Source organism: Carlito syrichta, unplaced genomic scaffold, assembly GCF_000164805.1.
Source record: "Carlito syrichta isolate Samal-C Ts95f unplaced genomic scaffold, Tarsius_syrichta-2.0.1 Scaffold70824, whole genome shotgun sequence".
NCBI lineage: Eukaryota > Metazoa > Chordata > Mammalia > Primates > Tarsiidae > Carlito > Carlito syrichta.
The window spans coordinates 175,371-193,442 of record NW_007014920.1 but is presented as its reverse complement, the minus strand read 5'-3'; the positions used below and the strand labels follow the sequence as shown (position 1 = coordinate 193,442).

Genomic DNA, 18,072 nt, shown 5'->3' with positions numbered 1-18,072 from the left:
TGCCAAGTTGCCCAGGCGGATCTCGAACCCGCAGGCTCAGGCAATCCACTCACCTCAGCCTCCCAAGATGCGAGATTACAGGCTGAGCCACCGAGCCTGGCTGAATTATACACTTTAAATGAGTGGATTGTATGGTATGTTAATTATATCTCAAGAAGTTATCCAAATAAAAAAAAAATCAGTGATGGAAAACCACTAGAAATCACTAGCCTTAGGCCAGGTGCAGTGGCTCACGCCTATAATCCCAGCACATTGGGAGGCCAAGGTGAGAGGATTGCCTGAGCCCATGGGTTTGAGACCAGTCTGGGCAACTTGGCGAGACCTGATCTCTACAATAAATCAAAAACTTAGCAGGGCGGTGGCGTGTGCCTGTATTTCCAGCTACTTGGAAGGCTGAGGCGGAAGCATCACCTGAGCCCAGCAGGTCAAGGCTACAGTGGCTGTGATCATGACACTGGACTTCCAGTCTGGGTGATAGAATGAGACTTCAACTCAAAAAAAGAGAGAGAGAGAAGAGAAGAGAAGAAAGGAAAGAGAAAAAAAAGAAATCACTAGCCTTATTTCTTAACTGACTGTTGCTGCTCCAATTGTTTTCAACATTAAACAACTGTTCTCACCGAAAGGCTAATAATCTAACCAAGTTGATTTTCTCTGAGTATAATACTACTGCAACCAAACACGATTTTATCAACTCCCTCTCAGTAAATGGCTTTTGTTGCTTGGCTAACAAATAAGTCCCCAAGAAGCTTACTTTGTTTGCAGCCTTCTTTTCATGTTTCATTTTTATGAAGAAATTTTAACTGTGATGAGATATTCCATTTAAAAATGTCAATGTCTTTTATGACCCAACCACTGAAGTCACACTGTTCATTTCTGCAACATCTTTTTTTTCCTTTTTTTGAGTCAGCACCTCACTCTGTCGCTCAGGCTGGAGAGTAGTGGAACACTCATAGTCATTACAACCTTGAGTTACTGGGGCTCAGGCGATCCTTCCACCTCAGCTTTCCAAGTAGCTGAAACCATGGGCTTGTGCCACTATGCCTGGCTAATTTTTATTTATTTATTTATTGTAGAGGTGAGGTCTTGCCGAGTTGCCCAGGCTGGTCTCGAACCCCTGGGCTCAGGCAGTCCTCTTGCCTCCACCTCCCAAAGTGCTGGAATTACAGGTGTGAGCTACCACGCCCGGCATCATTTCTGCAATATGTTATTGGTTGCACAAGTCTTTCCCATTTAATTAAAAGGGAACTGTACAGGACATAAACACTAGGAGGCAGGGATCATTGGGGGCTGTTTCAGAGGCTGCCTACCACAATGCCCTTTGAAGAAAAAAGTACAAAAAATGCAGGTGTAAACATTGTTCTTCATTTAGGAAAAACGTATTTGTAATGATTCTAATACAAATATTAAGTAGTACAAACTCAAGCATAGTCTCCTTTCCCACCAGCTAAAAAATCCAAATATACTATTAAGGCTGAGTGTGGTAGCAGGTGCCTGTAGTCTCAGCTACTCTGGAGGCTGAGGTGAGATAATTGCTTGAGCCCACGAGTTCTGGGCTCTAGTGTACGATACCTACCTGGTGTCTGCATTAAGCTCAACATCAATATGGTGACCTCCAGGGAGCCAGAGAACCACCAAGTTGCCTAAGAAAGGGTGAAGCAGCCCAGGCTGGAAATGAAGATCAAAACTTCCATGATCATCAGAAGTGAAATCACATCTGTGAATAGTCATTGCACTCCATCCAGCCTGGTCAACATAGAGACTTCCCATCTCTTAAAGAAAATGATTAAGGTAAATGTGAATATTAATGGTTTTATTTGTCATAATTCATGTATTCATTCTTTTGACAATTATTTATTTAGTTCCTATTATACACAGGCAGCATTCTGAGCATTCTAGGCCTCAGAGGCAGTAGTGAACAAAATGAAGTCCTTATCCTCATAAAATGGGGTTTCCATTTTACTGGAAAAGAAACAAACACACATATAATAAACTGTCAGGTACAAATGCAAAGAGAAAAAAGCAAGGTAAAGGGATAGAATGAGTGCAGGTGCTATTTCAGATAGATTGGCCAAGAAAAAATGTCAGAGGAGATTAACTCTGAGCAGAAACCTGAATGTAATCGTTTCACAAAAGTCAACTCTAAAACATACATTACTTTTTTTTCTTATTGCACAACAAATTACTCAAAACTGAGTGCCTTGAAACAACAATAACCATTTATTATCTCTCACAGTTTCTGTGTGTCAGGGATTCAGGAGTGGTTTTGTTAGGCAGTCCTGGCTTGTGGTCTCTTAGAGGTTGTAGTCACTTGTAAGCTGAGCTGGGAATGGAGGATAGCTTCCCATGCGGCTCCCTGAAGTGACTGACAGGTTGATTCCAGTTGTGGTTAGAGGACTCAGTTCCTCTTGTGGAGATCGGGGCTGTTTGTGTATCCTCGTGGCTTCATGCTCGGCCCATGGTCTTATGTATTTTAAAAATCAAAAGGCTGGTTTTAAACAGAGTGGGAATTTCAAGAGACAAAGAAGAAGCCGTATGCCTTTTATGACCTCGCCTCTGAAGTCACACACTGCCTTTTTTGTACTGTTCTATTGGTCTATAGGTTAGCCCTGATCCGATGTGGAAAGGAACTACCCAAGGGCATGAAAAACTAGAAGTGAGGCTTATTGGGAAGCATCATGGAGGCTGGTTATCACAATCCAAATCATAATTTTCTCTCATATTTGTAACAATTTAAAACAATTTACAAAGAAAAGAAACCCCATTAATGAACATTAAAGTCTAATTTTTAAATTTTATTATTATTATTAATTTTAGAGACAGGGCCTCATGATGTTGCCCAGTGTCTCACTATGTTATCTCAAACTCCTAGCCTCAGGTAATCCTTCCACCTTGGTCTCCCAAAGTGCTGGGATTACAAGCATGAGCCTCTGCTCCAGGTCTCTAATTTTTTTATATTGGTTCAATTTCATTTCTGGTCCTTATCTATATGTATGCCCTATGTACATAATACTCCCTGTTTGAATTTTATTCTCTTTTGGTGTTTAAATTTATTTATTTATTTATTTATTTATTTATTTATTTTTGAGTTAGAGTCTCACTCTGTCGCCCAGACTGGAGTGCAGTGGCTGCTCCCGGCCACCGCAGCCTCGACCTGCTGGGCTCCGAAGATCCTTCCTCCTCAGCCTTCCGAGTAGCTGGAATTACAGGCGCGTGCTACCACACTCGGCTAATTTTTGATTTATTGTAGAGATGAGGTCTCGCCTGCCCAGGCGGGTCTCGAACCCGCGGGCTCAGGCAATTCACTCACCTCAGCCTCCCAAAGGCACAGGATTACAGGCTGAGCCACCAAGCCTGGCTTGGTGTTTAAATTTAAATGTCTAAATATAAAAGTATAAAACCATGTTTTTAAAAATGGAATTTTCTTTTTAAAAATAAATATAAGGGTATTCAGGGCATCTATTTATTCTTGAGAAAACCTTGGTAGTTTGTCTTTCAAGGAATTTGTTCATTTATCTTATTTATTTATTTATTTATTTATTTATTTATTTATTTTTTGAGTTGGAGTCTTACTCTGTCACCCAGACCGGAGTGCAGTGGCCGCTCCCAGCCACCGCAGCCCCTACCTGCTGGGCTCCAGCGTTCCTTCCACCTCAGCCTTCCAAGTAGCCGGAATTACAGGCATGTGCTACCACACCCAGCAGGTGTGATTTATTGTAGAGATGAGGTCTCGCTGCCCAGGCAGGTCTCGAACCTGCGGGCTCAGGCAATCCCCTCACCTCAGCCTCCCAAAGGCGCGGGATTACAGGCTGAGCCACCGAGCCCGGTTATCTAATTTATTAAGTGATTAAAATTGTTCATACTATTCCCTTAGTGTCCTTTTAGTGTCTGTGAAATCTGTAGTTACATCACCGCTCTCATTCCTGATATTGGTAATTTATACTTTCTTTTTTGTATGGAGCAGTCTGAATAGAGGTTTATTGATCTTATTAATCTTCTCACAGAACCATCTTTTGAATTCAATGACTTTATAGGTTTTCCACTTTCTGTTTCATTGATTTCTGCTCTGATCTTTACTATTTCCTTTCTTTTGCTTATCTTGAGATTTATTTACTCTTATTTTTCTAGTTTCTTAAAGCAAAAGCTGAAGACATTGATTTAAGACTTCCCCCTAATATTTAGTGCTATAAATTTCCCTTAAGTACTACTTTAAAGCAGCATTCAGCAAATATTGATATGTTTTGTTTTTGTCTTCATTCATTTAAAGATACTTTCTAATTTTCCATTTTATTTCTTCTTGAATCCTTTTGATTTTTAAAATACATAAGACCATGGGTCGAGCATGGTGAATCATGCCTCTAATTCCAACATTTTGGGAGGCCGAGGTAGGAGGATCACTTGAGTACAGGAGTTCAAGTGAGACCCTGTCTCTATTTTAACATTAAAAAGAAAAAGAAGCCAGGTGTGGTGGCTCACACTTGTAATCCCAGCATCTTGGGATGCTGAGGCAGGAGGATTGCTTGAGCCTGGGAGTAGGAGACCAGCCTGGGCAACATAGAGAGACCTTGTCTCTACAAAAAATCAAAAAATTAGCCAGGTGTGGTGGTGCATGCCTGTAGTTCCAGCTACTAGGGAAGCTAAGACAGAAGAATCACCTGAGCTCAGGAGTTGAGACTGCAGAGAGCTGTGAGTGTGCCACTGCACTCCAGACAGAGTGACAGAGTAAGATGTCAACTCAGAGGGAAGGAAGGAAGAAGGGAGGGAGGGAGGAAGAGAGAAGAGGAGCGAGGGAGGAGGGAGGAAGGGAAAAAAAGAAAAAGAAAGAAAGATTATAGCATATATGGAAGTGTATTATTTAGTTTTCATATATTGGGGGATTCTCCAGAGATGTATCTGTTATTGATTTCTAATTTAATTTCACTGTGGTCAGAGAATATCTCTTTATGACTTGAATCCTTTTACATTTATTGATATTTGTTTTATGGCTTAGAATATTAAGCTATCTTGGTAAATATACTTCACTATATGTTTTGGATGCTCTTGGAAAAGAATGTGTATTCTGCTATTGTTGGGTGGAGTGTTCTGAAAACAGTCATGTCAATCTGGTTAATCGTGTTGTTCAAGTCTTCTATATTCTGATTTTTTTTTTTTGTCCACTTGTCCTATTACTTATTGAGTACGGGTATTGAAATCTCTGACTATAATTGTGAATGTGTCTATTTATCATTTTATTTCTATCAGTTTTGTTGTATATTGTCAAGTTTTGTTAAGTGTATTAATGTTTAGATTTATTATGTCCTCCTGATGAATTGACCACATTATCATACAAAATGACTTTCTTTATCCTTGTTAATATTCTTTCTTCTGAAATCTACTTTGCTTCTTCCATCTCCAAAAACAAACAAACAAAAAAAACTTTACAAAGGTTTTCTTTGACTAGTGTTAGAATATCTATTTGTGTCTTTATATATAAAATGTATTTGCGGCCGGGTTCGGTGGCTCAGCCTGTAATCCCGCGCTTTTGGGAGGCTGAGGTGAGTGGATTGCCTGAGCCCGCGGGTTCGAGACCCGCCTGGGCACTTGGCGAGACCTCATCTCTACAATAAATCAAAAAATCAGCCGGGCATTGTAGCGCGTGCCTGTAATTCTGGCTACTCGGAAGGCTGAGGCGGAAGGATCGCCGGAGCCCAGAGGGTCGAGGTTGTGGTGGCTGGGAGCGGCCACTGCACTCCAGTCTGGGTGATAGAGTAAGACTCCAACTTAAAAAAAAAAAAAAAAAAAGTATTTGTGGTAGACAGCATATACTTGGGTCTTGCTTTATGTGTGTGTGTCAGAGTTTCACTTTGTCGCCCACATTGAAGTACAGTGGCACAATCACAGCTACTGCAGCCTAGATCTGCCTGGGTTCAGAAGGGCCTTCTGCCTCAACCTTCAAAGTAGCTGGAACTACAGGCACGCACCACCACACTTGGAAATTTTTTTTCTTGATTTACTGTAGAGATGAGGTCTCACCATGTTACACAGGCTGGCCTCCAACCCCTGGGCTCAGGCAATCCTCTCACCACGGCCTCTCAAAGTGCTGTGATTACAGGTATGAACCATTGCACCTGTTGTGCCACTTTTTAATTCTTTCTACCCATTCCTTCCTACTTACCCCACCCACCACCAATCCCCAAGAAAATGGAGTTTGGACTTTATATAATTGTAATTATATATGAGGTAATTGGGGCCTACCTTTTTTCTCTTGGCTTAATAATATGGACAGTCATTCTTGTTCTTTATGTGCATCAATAGTTCATTTCTTCTTTTTTTTTTAATAAGTAGTATTACATCCTATGGATATACCAAAATTTGTTTCTGTATCTGTGTATTGATTGACATTTAGATTATTCGCATTTTTGGTTAGTACAAATAAAGCTGCTATGGGTCAGATGCAGTGATTCATACCTGTAAACCTAGAACTTTGAGAGACCGAGGCAAGAAGACAGCTTGAGGTCAGGAGTTCGAGACCAGCCTGGGCAACATAATGAGACCCCCATTTCTACAAAAAATTAAAATTAAAATAAATTAGCTTGGCACAATGGCACACTCCTATAATCCTGTCTACTGGGGAGACTGAGGCAGGAGGATCACTTGAGCCCAGGAGTTCGAGGTTACTGTGAGCTATGATCAACACTGCACTCCAGCCTAGGTGACAGAGCAAGACCCTGTCTCAGAAACAATGCTATGAACATTCTTGTATAATTTTTGTAAGGACACATTATTTCATTACTCTTTGGAGATGTTCTGAAGGAAAAGGTTAAATATGTCTTGAACTCTAAAGTAACCAATAAAAGCCAGGCTCTGTGGCTCAGCCTGTAATCCCGTGCCTTTGGGAGGCTGAGGTGAGTGGATTGCCTGAGCCTGCGGGTTCGAGACCCGCCTGGGCAGCGAGACCTCATCTCTACAATAAATCAAAAAATCAGCCGGGCGTGGTAGTGCATGCCTGTAATTCCAGCTACTTGGAAGGCTGAGGCGGAAGGATCGCCGGAGCCCAGCAGGTCGAGGCTGCGGTGGCCAGGAGCGGCCACTGCACTCCAGTCTGGGCGACAGAGTGAGACTCCAACTCAAAAAAAAAAAAAAATACTCAACCCAAAAGAAGAAAAAGAGGAAAAAGACAACAAACATCAAATGGGACAAATAGCAAATGTCAAAATGATAGATCTAAAACTAATCACATTAATAATCACATTAAATGTAAGTAGTCGAAACACTCCAGTTAAAAGGTAGAGGTGGGAAGATTGCCTGAGCCCAGCAGGTCAAGGCTGGGCGACAGAGTGAGACTCCGACTCAAAAAAGTTAAATTAAATTTAAAGGGGCACAAGATACTTTTGGGGACAATAGCTATGTTTAATTATCTTCCTTGTGGTGACAATTTGAAGAAAGTATATATATGTGAAAGTTTATTAAACTGTATAACTTAATAATGTGTAAATTCTTGTTAAGGTTGTAGAAAAAAATTGGAAAGTAAGGAAATAAAACATTTAATCTATAATCTTACCGCCCAAATGTGAAAGTTGTTAGTAATTTGGTCACTATCAAACTCTATAAACACATTTTCAAATATTCAAGTGTTATCTGAAATTTTTCAAAAATTGTAATATTCTGTTAATAAAAACAGTTTGACCTTTCTCCATTGCTAAGGTCATTTCATATTTGTCATAGTAGTAGTTGCCATTGTTGCAATTCTACTGAAATGAATACTGAATTATTTTAACATCCACTCAATCATCCAAACAACAGACACTGAAATTTTCACAGGTATATTTTTCTCACTACCATAACCAACTGGTCACTAAATTCGGTCAATTCTTCCTTCTTAATATCTCTTATGTCTGTCACCTCCTTTTTACTTTCATTGCTAATGTGTTAAGTTAGATCCTCATTTTTCTTCTGGACTATTACAAAAATGTCTCTCATTCTCCCATCTTAATGCTAAAAATATTAAGCCAACAAATCTAACAAAATGTGAAAAGATAATTTTTCTTAAATATTTTAATGTTGATTACAAGCTGGTCAATTAATTAGATCGTTATTTATTTATGATTATTAATCACACATAAATATATGTATTTAAAATGTATTATTGGCCAGGCGTGGTGGCTCATGCCTATTATCCCAGCACTTTGGCAGGACAAGGTGAGAGGATTGCCTGAGTCCATGGGTTTAAGACTAGCCTGGGCAACTTAGACCTCATTTCTACAATAAACCAAAAAATTAGCCGGGCATGGTGGCACATGCCTGTAGTTCTAGCTACTTGGAAGGCTGAGGCAGAAAGATCACCTGAGCCCAGCAGGTCGAGGCTGTGGTGGTGGTAAGCGTGTCACTGCACTCCAACCTGGGCGACAGGATGAGAACTACTACTCAATCAATCAATAAACAAACAAATAAATAATTTATATACATATTTACAAACACTATTCTCTTCATGGGCTTGATTAATATTTTCATTATTTATGAACTAATATTTATGTCTTTGTAGTTCTACCACGATTCCACTTTTTTTTTTTGAGTTGGGTCTCACTCTGTTGCCCAGGCTGGAATGCATTGGTACAATCACAAATCACCGCAGCCTCAACATCCTGGGCTTAGGCAATCCTTCTGCCCTCAGCCTCCTGAGTAGCTGAGACTACAGATATGCGCCACCATGCCCAGCTAATTTTTTTATTTTTTGGTAGAGATTAAGTCTCACTATGTTGCCCAGGCTGGTCTTGAATTCCCGGGCTCAAGCAATCTTCCTGCCTTGACCTCCCAAAGTGTTGGGATTACAGGCGTCAGCCCACTTTTTTTTTCACTTTGTAAGGGACCTGGTGATTATGTTGATGCCCTCCCAGAATTACATTAACATTACAGACCCATAGAAAAATTATACTATCTCAGACAAACTAAGATGATAAAATCTGATAAAATCTGGGTCACAGACAATGGATTTCTGGTTGATGTCTAGTACTTAGCTGTTTCTTTTTTTTTTTTTTTTTTTTTTTTTTTGAGTTGGAGTCTCACTCTGTCGCCCAGACTGGAGTGCAGTGGCCGCTCCCGGCCACCACAATCTCGCCTGCTGGGCTCCGGCGATCCTTCCGCCTCAACCTTCCAAGTAGCTGGAATTCCAGGCATGCGCTACCACGCCCGGCTGATTTTTTGATTTATTGTAGAGATGAGGTCTCGCTGCCCAGGCGGGTCTCGAACCCGCGGGCTCAGGCAATCCACTCACCTCAGCCTCCCAAAGGCGCGGGATTACAGGCTGAGCCACCGAGCCCGGCTCTTAGCTGTTTCTTATAGTTAGCCTCATTTAATTGGTTTCTTTCTTCCAGGCTTGATACTCTTGAAACGCTTTTAAGTATTCCTTGAAGGTAACGCTCTGCTGTCGCCTTCCAGACAAAAACAAAACCTTAGCCTGACCTATAGTACCCTTGATAATATAGCATTATCCCTGGCAGCCTCAACCCCTGCCAGTCTCCCATACAGATTTCCCACCAGGCTCAACGACTCTCTTAGCCAAATACACCTACCCTAGAAGTCTTCACCAAATTCTTCCAGTAATCATTTAAGATTCGAAGCTTTCTATCAACATGTTTGCAGCACTTAAAGAGGTATCTATAATTGTTTATTAATATCCTGTAAACCCTCAGGGAAAGGGGTAGATACTTAGTAACAGTTGGTAAAGTTTGCCAGAATAGTGGATGAATGTTTTCTCCATTGTCCATATGCTCAGTGATTCTTCAAGATAGCTGACTAGTTGGAGCTAATTTTCCTTGTGCAAATTTCTAGTTGTTTTGGCTTACATGCTTTGTGATCCTAGACTTTATTACGGATTTGCCTAGTGCAGAAATCACCTTTTACTCCATGTGGTTCTTAGCATATAGCAACTTATATTGTTTCTTATTTAATTTTAAATAGAGTACTCATTAATCATGGCAGATTGAACACAGGTGCTCACTACTGCTCACTTGCAAAATATTACAGTAAAGGGATGAAGAATGATTAAAAAAAAAAAAAAAAAACCCTGCAAAGACACCATAGCAGGATCAGGAGTGTAAGAGGTGCATCTTCTTAGATATACTTTCTACCAGTCCTCCTTTCAAGCCATACCTGTGCCCTGGCTGACAGAAATGTGTGTGATGCCATCAAGTTTAGAGGCATTTCAGTATCTGTGGCATAAATTGGCTTGCTTCCTGTTGGCTTTCCCCTCACTGTAGGCTTAGGCTTTGGGCCTCTTTGGCCATTTAAGTCAGCATCTACTTTCCAGTTTCCAAATTGTTGTCATTTCTCATCTCTTTCATTTCCTGTGATGGTTAATTTTATGCATCGACTTGATCGGGCTAAGGGATGCCCCGCTAGCTAGAAAAACATTGTTTCAGGAAAGGTTAGCATTTGAATAATTAAACTGAGTAAAGAAAATTCACCCATACCAGTGTGTGTGGGCATCATCCAATCCAGTGAGAGCCCAAATAGAACAAAAAGGTACAGAAAAAGCAAATTCTCTCCCTCTTTTTGAACTGGAACATCCATCTTCTCCTGTTCTTGGACACCAGGACTCCTGGTTCTTAGGCCTTTGGGACTTAAATTAGCAGTCCCCTTGTTTCTCATGTCTTTGGACTCAGAATGAGTTTACCACTGGCTTCCTGGCTCTCAGCTTGCAGGCAGCAGATTGCAGGCTTCTCAGCCTCCATAATTACATGAGCCAACTCCCACAATAAATTTTCTCACATATATCTATATCTATGTATGTGATATATGTGGGATATATACAAGGGAGGACCCAAAAAACCTGGAATTTATTTCTTAAAAATTGTGTATTTATTCTTACATGTTTAAACTTCAGTCACTTTCATAGTACTCTCCATTTGATGTAACACACCTATCAAAATGCTTTTTCCACTGCTCAAAACTGAGGATTGCTAGAGGCCAAGGTTTTGAAACAAGTCTGGGAAACATAGTGAGCCCTAGTCTCTATAAAATAAAAATTAATCAGGCACTGTGGCACGTGCCAGTGGTCTTAGCTACTCAGGAGGATGATGCAGGAGGATCACTTGAGCCCAGGAGTTTGAGGCTGCAGTGAGCTATGATTGCACCACTGTACTCCTCCAAACTAGGCAACAGAGCAAGACCCTATTTCTAATACAAAGAAGAGATGTTACATTAGGGGAAACTAAATGAGGTATAGAAGGAAATTTTTCAACTGTTCTGTAAATCTACAATTAAAAATAAAAATTAATAAATACAACAATGAATCTGAAACACACCCTCTTGTACCTTTTTCACTTCCATTGTTAACTTATGGCTAATGTTGTATTCTGATTCTAGGACAAAATTACATTGTACAGTCTTCTGAACAAAATATTTGTGGAATGAAAACCTACATCTAATGACTCCTTTTAATAAGGTTGTGGTTGAGAAGTAAAATATATGAGTACTTGCTACAATTATCAAGAACTCCACTTCTAGAGTCTTGCTTTTAGGAAGACAGAGACAAACTCTTTGGAAGTTAGTGTCTACATTGCCATTGATTCTTTTTTAAGTGAAATGTGTGACTAAAAAATAATCGACTTTCTGCCCTCTGCTCTCTATAAAAGGCACACTTTTAACAGTTGTAACAGTAAAAATGTGAAATTAGAATTTGTTTAAATGCTCTCATACCTCAAACGGAGTAAGAACTAGCATTAAATAAAATAGCAAACAGATAAGAGGTTTAACCCTGTCAGTATAAATTATGAGTCTTATTTAATTGCAAGTGATGTAACCTATGTAACACATTTTTCTTTCAAGTTGTTTAACTGCTAAAAATTACCCTTACAGTCAACAAACATTATAAAATGTGTTTGATTAGTAATGTATTAAATCTACCTGTCAAGGGATACATCTGTAAGGAGTCTTTGAAATATCTGAAACATTTTGAGAGTTTAGTTACAATCATTAAAAGCAGATGTTTCCGTAAAACTGACAATTACAGGCTCCTTAAACTCACTACATATATCTTAACATTTTAATAGAAGTTCATTTCCTTCTAAAGTAATTTTCTACTGCTTTCTCATAAAAATATAAAAATGATTTAACAATTATAACTTTAAAAACCTATACTTAACCCAAATCAAGATTTTTCTACAAATTATACCTCTTTCCAAAAAGTTTAAAAGACATCACAGAACGTGATGTTAAACCAAGCTCACCACATAAGAGTAATTTACTAGCCAGGCTTGGTAGCTCAGCCTGTAATCCCGCGCCTTTGGGAGGCTGAGGTGAGTGTATTGCCTGAGCCCGCGAGTTTGAGACCTGCCTGGGCGGCGAGACCTCATCTCTACAATAAATCAAAAAATCAGCCGGGCGTGGTAGCATGTGCCTGTAATCCTGGCTACTTGGAAGGTTGAGGCGGAAGGATCGCCAGAGCCCAGCAGGTCGAGGCTGCGGTGGCCGGGAGCGGCCACTGCACTCCAGTCTGGGTGACAGAGTGAGACTCCAACTCAAAAAAAAAAAAAAAAAAAGTAATTTACTTTTAAGAAATACTGTGCAGTAGTTTCTTTTTTTTTTTACCTTTCAAGCTAGATTTCAAATGTAAACACAGATTAAGCCTGGTCATTCATATGTATATGGTCTACTTTCATATATGACCTGTCAGTATATAAACTGTAATGCCATAACTGCAAAACAGCCAAAAGCAAATCTTTATGAAAGTTTTAAAGCTTTTGATAAAAGGTGACCACCATTGTCCTAATTTTCTGTAAAAATCACCTTTCTCCTACCTTTTTCCTCATTTTATGGCATGTTTTTTCCTCATTATTTTATAGCATGGTAGTACACAAAGATTTTTATAGCACTTTTACTTGTTAGCCTTTTACATGGTTGCTTTCTTTTCTGAAACACTGAATTTATCTGAAGGCACCACGATTAGATTCCTAAGTAGTTTCAGATTTTTTGTCCCTTTTTAGGTTCCACTAGGATAATTTTCCTCAGAAAATGATAACTCTAAGAACTTAAGGAACCAGAAAAAATTAATGATACAATGAGCAACTTAAAACTTGTAGCATTCAAAAGGTATAAATATATTAATAGGTTCCCTGAACTTATCATTTAGGACAAAAAATCAGAATAACTCTCTGAACATGAACGTAAAAATAGAGCACATTTATTAACAGCAGAAAAGCTCCTAAGCTTGTGGTAACAACATAATAAATCTTACATAACACACAGTTAGAAACATTAGAAATTCATTGCCAGATATCCTGAAAACATGTCTGATACTTACCACTGACATATAAGGAAGTACGGCAATTATTTCATAGGGAGAAAAGATAAGCTTTATCACAAAACAGATTTACAGATTTCTGCTTTGATTGAGTTCTGAAGATACATTTTAAAGATAAAAAAGACAAACAAGATTCACCTTTAAAATAAAAGTCTTTATATATATAATCCATTATGAATACTCTTTATGTTCTTACAAAGTAAAACATTTAGAAACTTTAGAATTCTAGAAATGTTGACCAGTGAACCTATTTGGCCTTTACATATTCTAAATTCCCCTCTGAGAATCACATTAATGTTTCCAGTTCATCAGTCCAATATGGACGTCGCAATTCTACTTCTTTTTCTTCTTCTTTGGTGGTTCATCTTCGGAGCTGCTATCTGTGCTGGTGCTGCTGCTACTGGAAGAGCTGGAATCTGAGTCTGAATCAGAGGAGGAGGAAGAGGTTGTAGAAGAGTCTGAAGATGATGAACTAGAAGAGTTTTCATCAGTGTCACTGCCCTCTGAGGAAGATGAGGTAGATGTTTCTTCACTCTCTGACGAAGAATCACTGGCTGAATTGTCACTGCTATTGCTACTGGAACTGGTTACACTCTTAGATCTATTATAACACAAACAGTTACATGGGAAGGTAACATTTAATAGAATGCTTACATGCACTTTCATACAATACAGAATTTTATATATATGAGGGGGACCCAAAAAAACTGGGAATTTATTTGTAAAAAATTATGTATTTATTCTTACATGTTTAAACTTCAGTCACCTTCAAAGTTCTCTCCATTTGATGCAATACACTTAATGAGATGTTTTTTCCGCTGCTCAAAACAGTTTCTGAACTCGACAGTTTTGTTGCCTTTTGGTGCTTCTGCCATTTTTTGTTTCACTTCCTCCAGATCAGCAAAATATTTCCATTTGAGAACTTTTTTCATCCAGGGAAGCAAAAAAAAAAAAGTTGCTCCAGGCAAGAATGGGTGAATGGGGAGAATGGGCATGGGGATCATGCTGGTTTGGTCAAAAACAGAGCAGTGTGGGCAGGAGCATCGTCATGGTGGAAGAACCAGTCACCCTGTGCCACAACTCAAGATGTTTCTTCTGCAAATTGTGACACAACCTTCTCAAAACTTTCAGATAAAAACTCTGGTTGACTGTTTGATCCAGAGGAAAAACTTCTGAGTACATTACAAAGAGCCCACCATCCAAAAGATAATTCTGAGTTTTGTTTTTTTTTGTGGTTCCCCTCATGTATGTATATATGGAAGTTTGGTTAGCATGCTATCCCTAGGTTTGATGCTTTTGGGCTTGTCTAACTGTTGTAAATTATGCCCCCTCCCTTTCCAAGGTATTCTTGTTACTTCAGCAATTTAACTTTCTTGGATAGAATTTAAGAAATGCATATATTCTATATCATACTTCAGAGTGAGTAATTTGAGAATAAAGTTGCAGTGTAACAATGGGTCTATTTAAATTTCATGTACACTGGTAAATGTTTCATCATCTTTATTTTAGCTACTTCAGGCCAGATATGGCTGGTTAATAATTTCTTACCAGTCTAATTACGTCTACTATTCTAAGCCAAGAGAAGATAATTGTTTACTATTTCCAGGCATAAGAACTCTAGAAACTTGGAGAAAAAGAAGAAATGGAAGCAATAAATTCCAGACAGGGAACAAGAGGAACTTATCAAAAAATAGGATGTAGTACTAGAAAATTTGGCTTAAGAAATTCTTAGCCGGGCTTGGTGGCTCAGCCTGTAATCCCGCTCCTTGGGAGGCTGAGGTGAGTGAATTGCCTGAGCCCGCGGGTTCGAGACCCACCTGGGCAACTTGGTGAGACCTCATCTCTACAATAAATAAAAAAATCAGCTGGGCGTGGTAGCGCATGCCTGTAGTTCTGGCTACGCGGAAGGCTGAGGTGGAAGGATCGCCGGAGCCCAGCAGGTCAAGGCTGCAGTGGCCAGAAGCAGCCACTGCACTCCAGTCTGGGTGACAGAGTGAAACTCCAACTCAAAAAAAAAAAAAATTCTTTTAAAAAATAAAGACTAAGCCGGGCTCGGTGGCTCAGCCTGTAATCCCGCGCCTTTGGGAGGCTGAGGTGAGTGGATTGCCTGAGCCCACAGGTTCGAGACCCGCCTGGGCAGCGAGACCTCATCTCTACAATAAATCAAAAAATCAGCTGGGCGTGGTAGCGCGCGCCTGTAATTCCGGCTACTTGGAAGGCTGAGGCGGTAGGATCACCAGAGCCCAGCAGGTCGAGGCTGCGGTGGCCGGGAGCGGCCACTGCACTCCAGTCTGGGTGACAGAGTGAGACTCCAACTCAAAAAAATAAAAAAATAAAAAAATAAAGACTAGGCCGGGCTCAGTGGCTCAGCCTGTAATCCCAGCACTTTGGAAGGCCGAGGCGAGTGGATTGCCTGAGTCCGTGGGTTTGAGATCAAGCCAGGCAACTTGGCAAGACCTCATTTCTACAATAAAAGAAAAAAAATAGCTGGGTGTGGTAGAGTGCGCCTGTAGTTCTGGCTACTTGGAAGGCTAAAGCTGAAGGATCGCCAGAGCCCAGCAAGCCGACTCTGGGGTGGCCATGAGTGTGCATGTCACTGCACTCCAGCCTGGGCAAAGGAGTGAGACTCCAACTCCAAAAAAAAAAATAATAATAATTATGAATTGTAAACAAGAGATTTCATATCCAAAACTTACAGCTATATAATTTTAAAATCACCATCCCTCCAACTAGCATTACATATATTATCTATATAAAACTCCTAAAACCACACATACCTTTTTTTCTTTGCCTTTCTTTCTACATTAGTTTCTCCAATGCTGATAAACACAAGGAGAAAAAAAGGTACTGTTAATAGAGAGTATACACATTTCATACAAACCCTTTTGCTATCCCCAAAACTGTTTTATACTGGGAAAAAAACCCCACTTTGTCTTTTTATAGCATGTGCTCAGAATACAATATTTTTTGTTATAACCAAGTGGAAAATTTCCTACTATAAGCTATATGGAACATGCAGTCAACTTAACCAGCACTTAGGCAAGACTGTTATCATTTGTACCTTAAAACCCAGGTAAGTTAGTAGTTAAGATGATTAGATGTACAAATTTGACTCTTTTTTATAGTTTGGGACTAAGGTTGTCATAGCTATATCAACTACTTACTGAACATTAAAACAAAAAATGGCAGCACAATAGCTGTAATTTGCAATTTGAGTTCCCAGAATCATATTATAAATGGTCATTTCATATTTTTTAAAAAGCAACACTTTAATTTAAAATAACTATTTCGCCGGGCTCGGTGGCTCAGCCTGTAATCCCGCGCCTTTGGGAGGCTGAGGTGAGTGGATTGCCTGAGCCCGCGGGTTCGAGACCCGCCTGGGCAGCGAAACCTCATCTCTACAATAAATCAAAAAATCAGCTGGGCGTGGTAGCGCATGCCTGTAATTCCGGCTACTCGGAAGGCTGAGGCAGAAGGATCGCCGGAGCCCAGCAGGTCGAGGCTGCGGTGGCCGGGAGCGGCCCCTGCACTCCAGTCTGGGCAACAGAGTGAGACTCCAACTCAAAAAAAAAAATAAATAAAATAAAATAAAATAACTATTTCTTTTCTGCATATCCCCCAAAATGTTCAGTTATTTACCCCCTAAAGACCAGAAACTTCGCCAGGTGAGGTAGCTCTCGCCTGTAATCCCAGCACTCTGGGAGGCCAAGGTGGGAGGATATCTTGAGGTCAAAAGTTTGAGACCAGGTTGGGCAACACAGTAAGACTCTGTCTCTCCAAATAATTTTATTAAATATAATTTTTAAAATAAAAGATTAGAAGCATAATACTTCAAGAATATGTTCCCTCACATTTATATCGAAAAAATAGTGAATTTGAATAAAAAGTACAAATGGCTTGCTATTATTTCTGCCAAACAAAAGGCATACTAAATCAGGATTTCAGTAAATTGAGTATGTCTGTATTCTGGGTTTCTCTACATTTCCTAAGTAAGGTTTCTATCCCTATTTCCTGGGGGGCCAAAAGTGGTTTTTTTTGTTGTTTTGTTGTTGTTTATGAGTTGGAGTCTCACTCTGCCGCCCAGGCTGTAGTACAGTGGCATACTCACGGTCATCACATCTTCAATCTGCTGGGCTCAGGCGATCCTTCTACCTCAGCCTTCCAAGTAGCTGGAACCACAGGCACATGCCACCATGCCAAGCTAATTTTTTTATTCATTGTCTCGCCACGTTTCCCAGCCTGGTCTCAAACCCATGGGCTCAGGCAATCCTCTCACCTCTGCTTCCCAAAGTGCCGGGATTACAAGTGTGCACCACTGCGCCTGGCCCAAAAGTATACTTATGCCAAATTTTTTACACAATGGAATTACTGAATTGTCATTTTGGGAATAAAATAAGAGGGGGAAGTACATTTATTAAATTGTACTGTGAGAATTCATAATTGGGGCTGGGTGTGGTGACTCATGCTTGTAATCCCAGCACTTTGGGAAGCTGAGGCAGAAGGATTACCTGAGCCCAGGAGTTTGAGACCAGCAACATAGTGAGACCTTGCCTCTACAAAAAGTCAAGAAATTAGCCAGGCATAGTGGTGTGCACCCGTGGTCTCAGCTACTTGGGAGACTGAGGAGAAAGGATTACTTGAGTGTAGAAGTTGGAGTGACAAGGAGTCATGTGTGATTGTGCCGTTGCACTCCAGTCTGGGTGACAGAGTAAGACCTCCTACTCAAGAAAAGAAGAAAAGCCGGGCTCAGTGGCTCAGTCTGTAATCCCGCGCCTTTGGGAGGCTGAGGTGAGTGG

General features: G+C 40.1%; 1 protein-coding gene across 2 annotated transcripts in view; it reads right to left on the bottom strand.

Moving 5' to 3' along the window:
* Nucleotides 1-13,134: 13,134 nt before the first annotated feature.
* ZCCHC10 (zinc finger CCHC-type containing 10) overlaps nucleotides 13,135-18,072 on the bottom strand; it is a 29,899-nt gene continuing 24,961 nt past the window's right edge. The window contains exons 3-4 of one of the 2 annotated variants that reach the window (XM_008052462.1): nucleotides 16,054-16,095; nucleotides 13,135-13,877 (exon numbers count right to left, since the gene is read on the bottom strand). In XM_008052462.1, the coding sequence (XP_008050653.1) occupies nucleotides 13,610-13,877; nucleotides 16,054-16,095 (310 nt within the window). In that variant the 3' untranslated portion in view covers nucleotides 13,135-13,609. The remainder of the gene's footprint in view (nucleotides 13,878-16,053; nucleotides 16,096-18,072) is intronic. The other variant, XM_021709517.1, reaches the window with a different exon arrangement.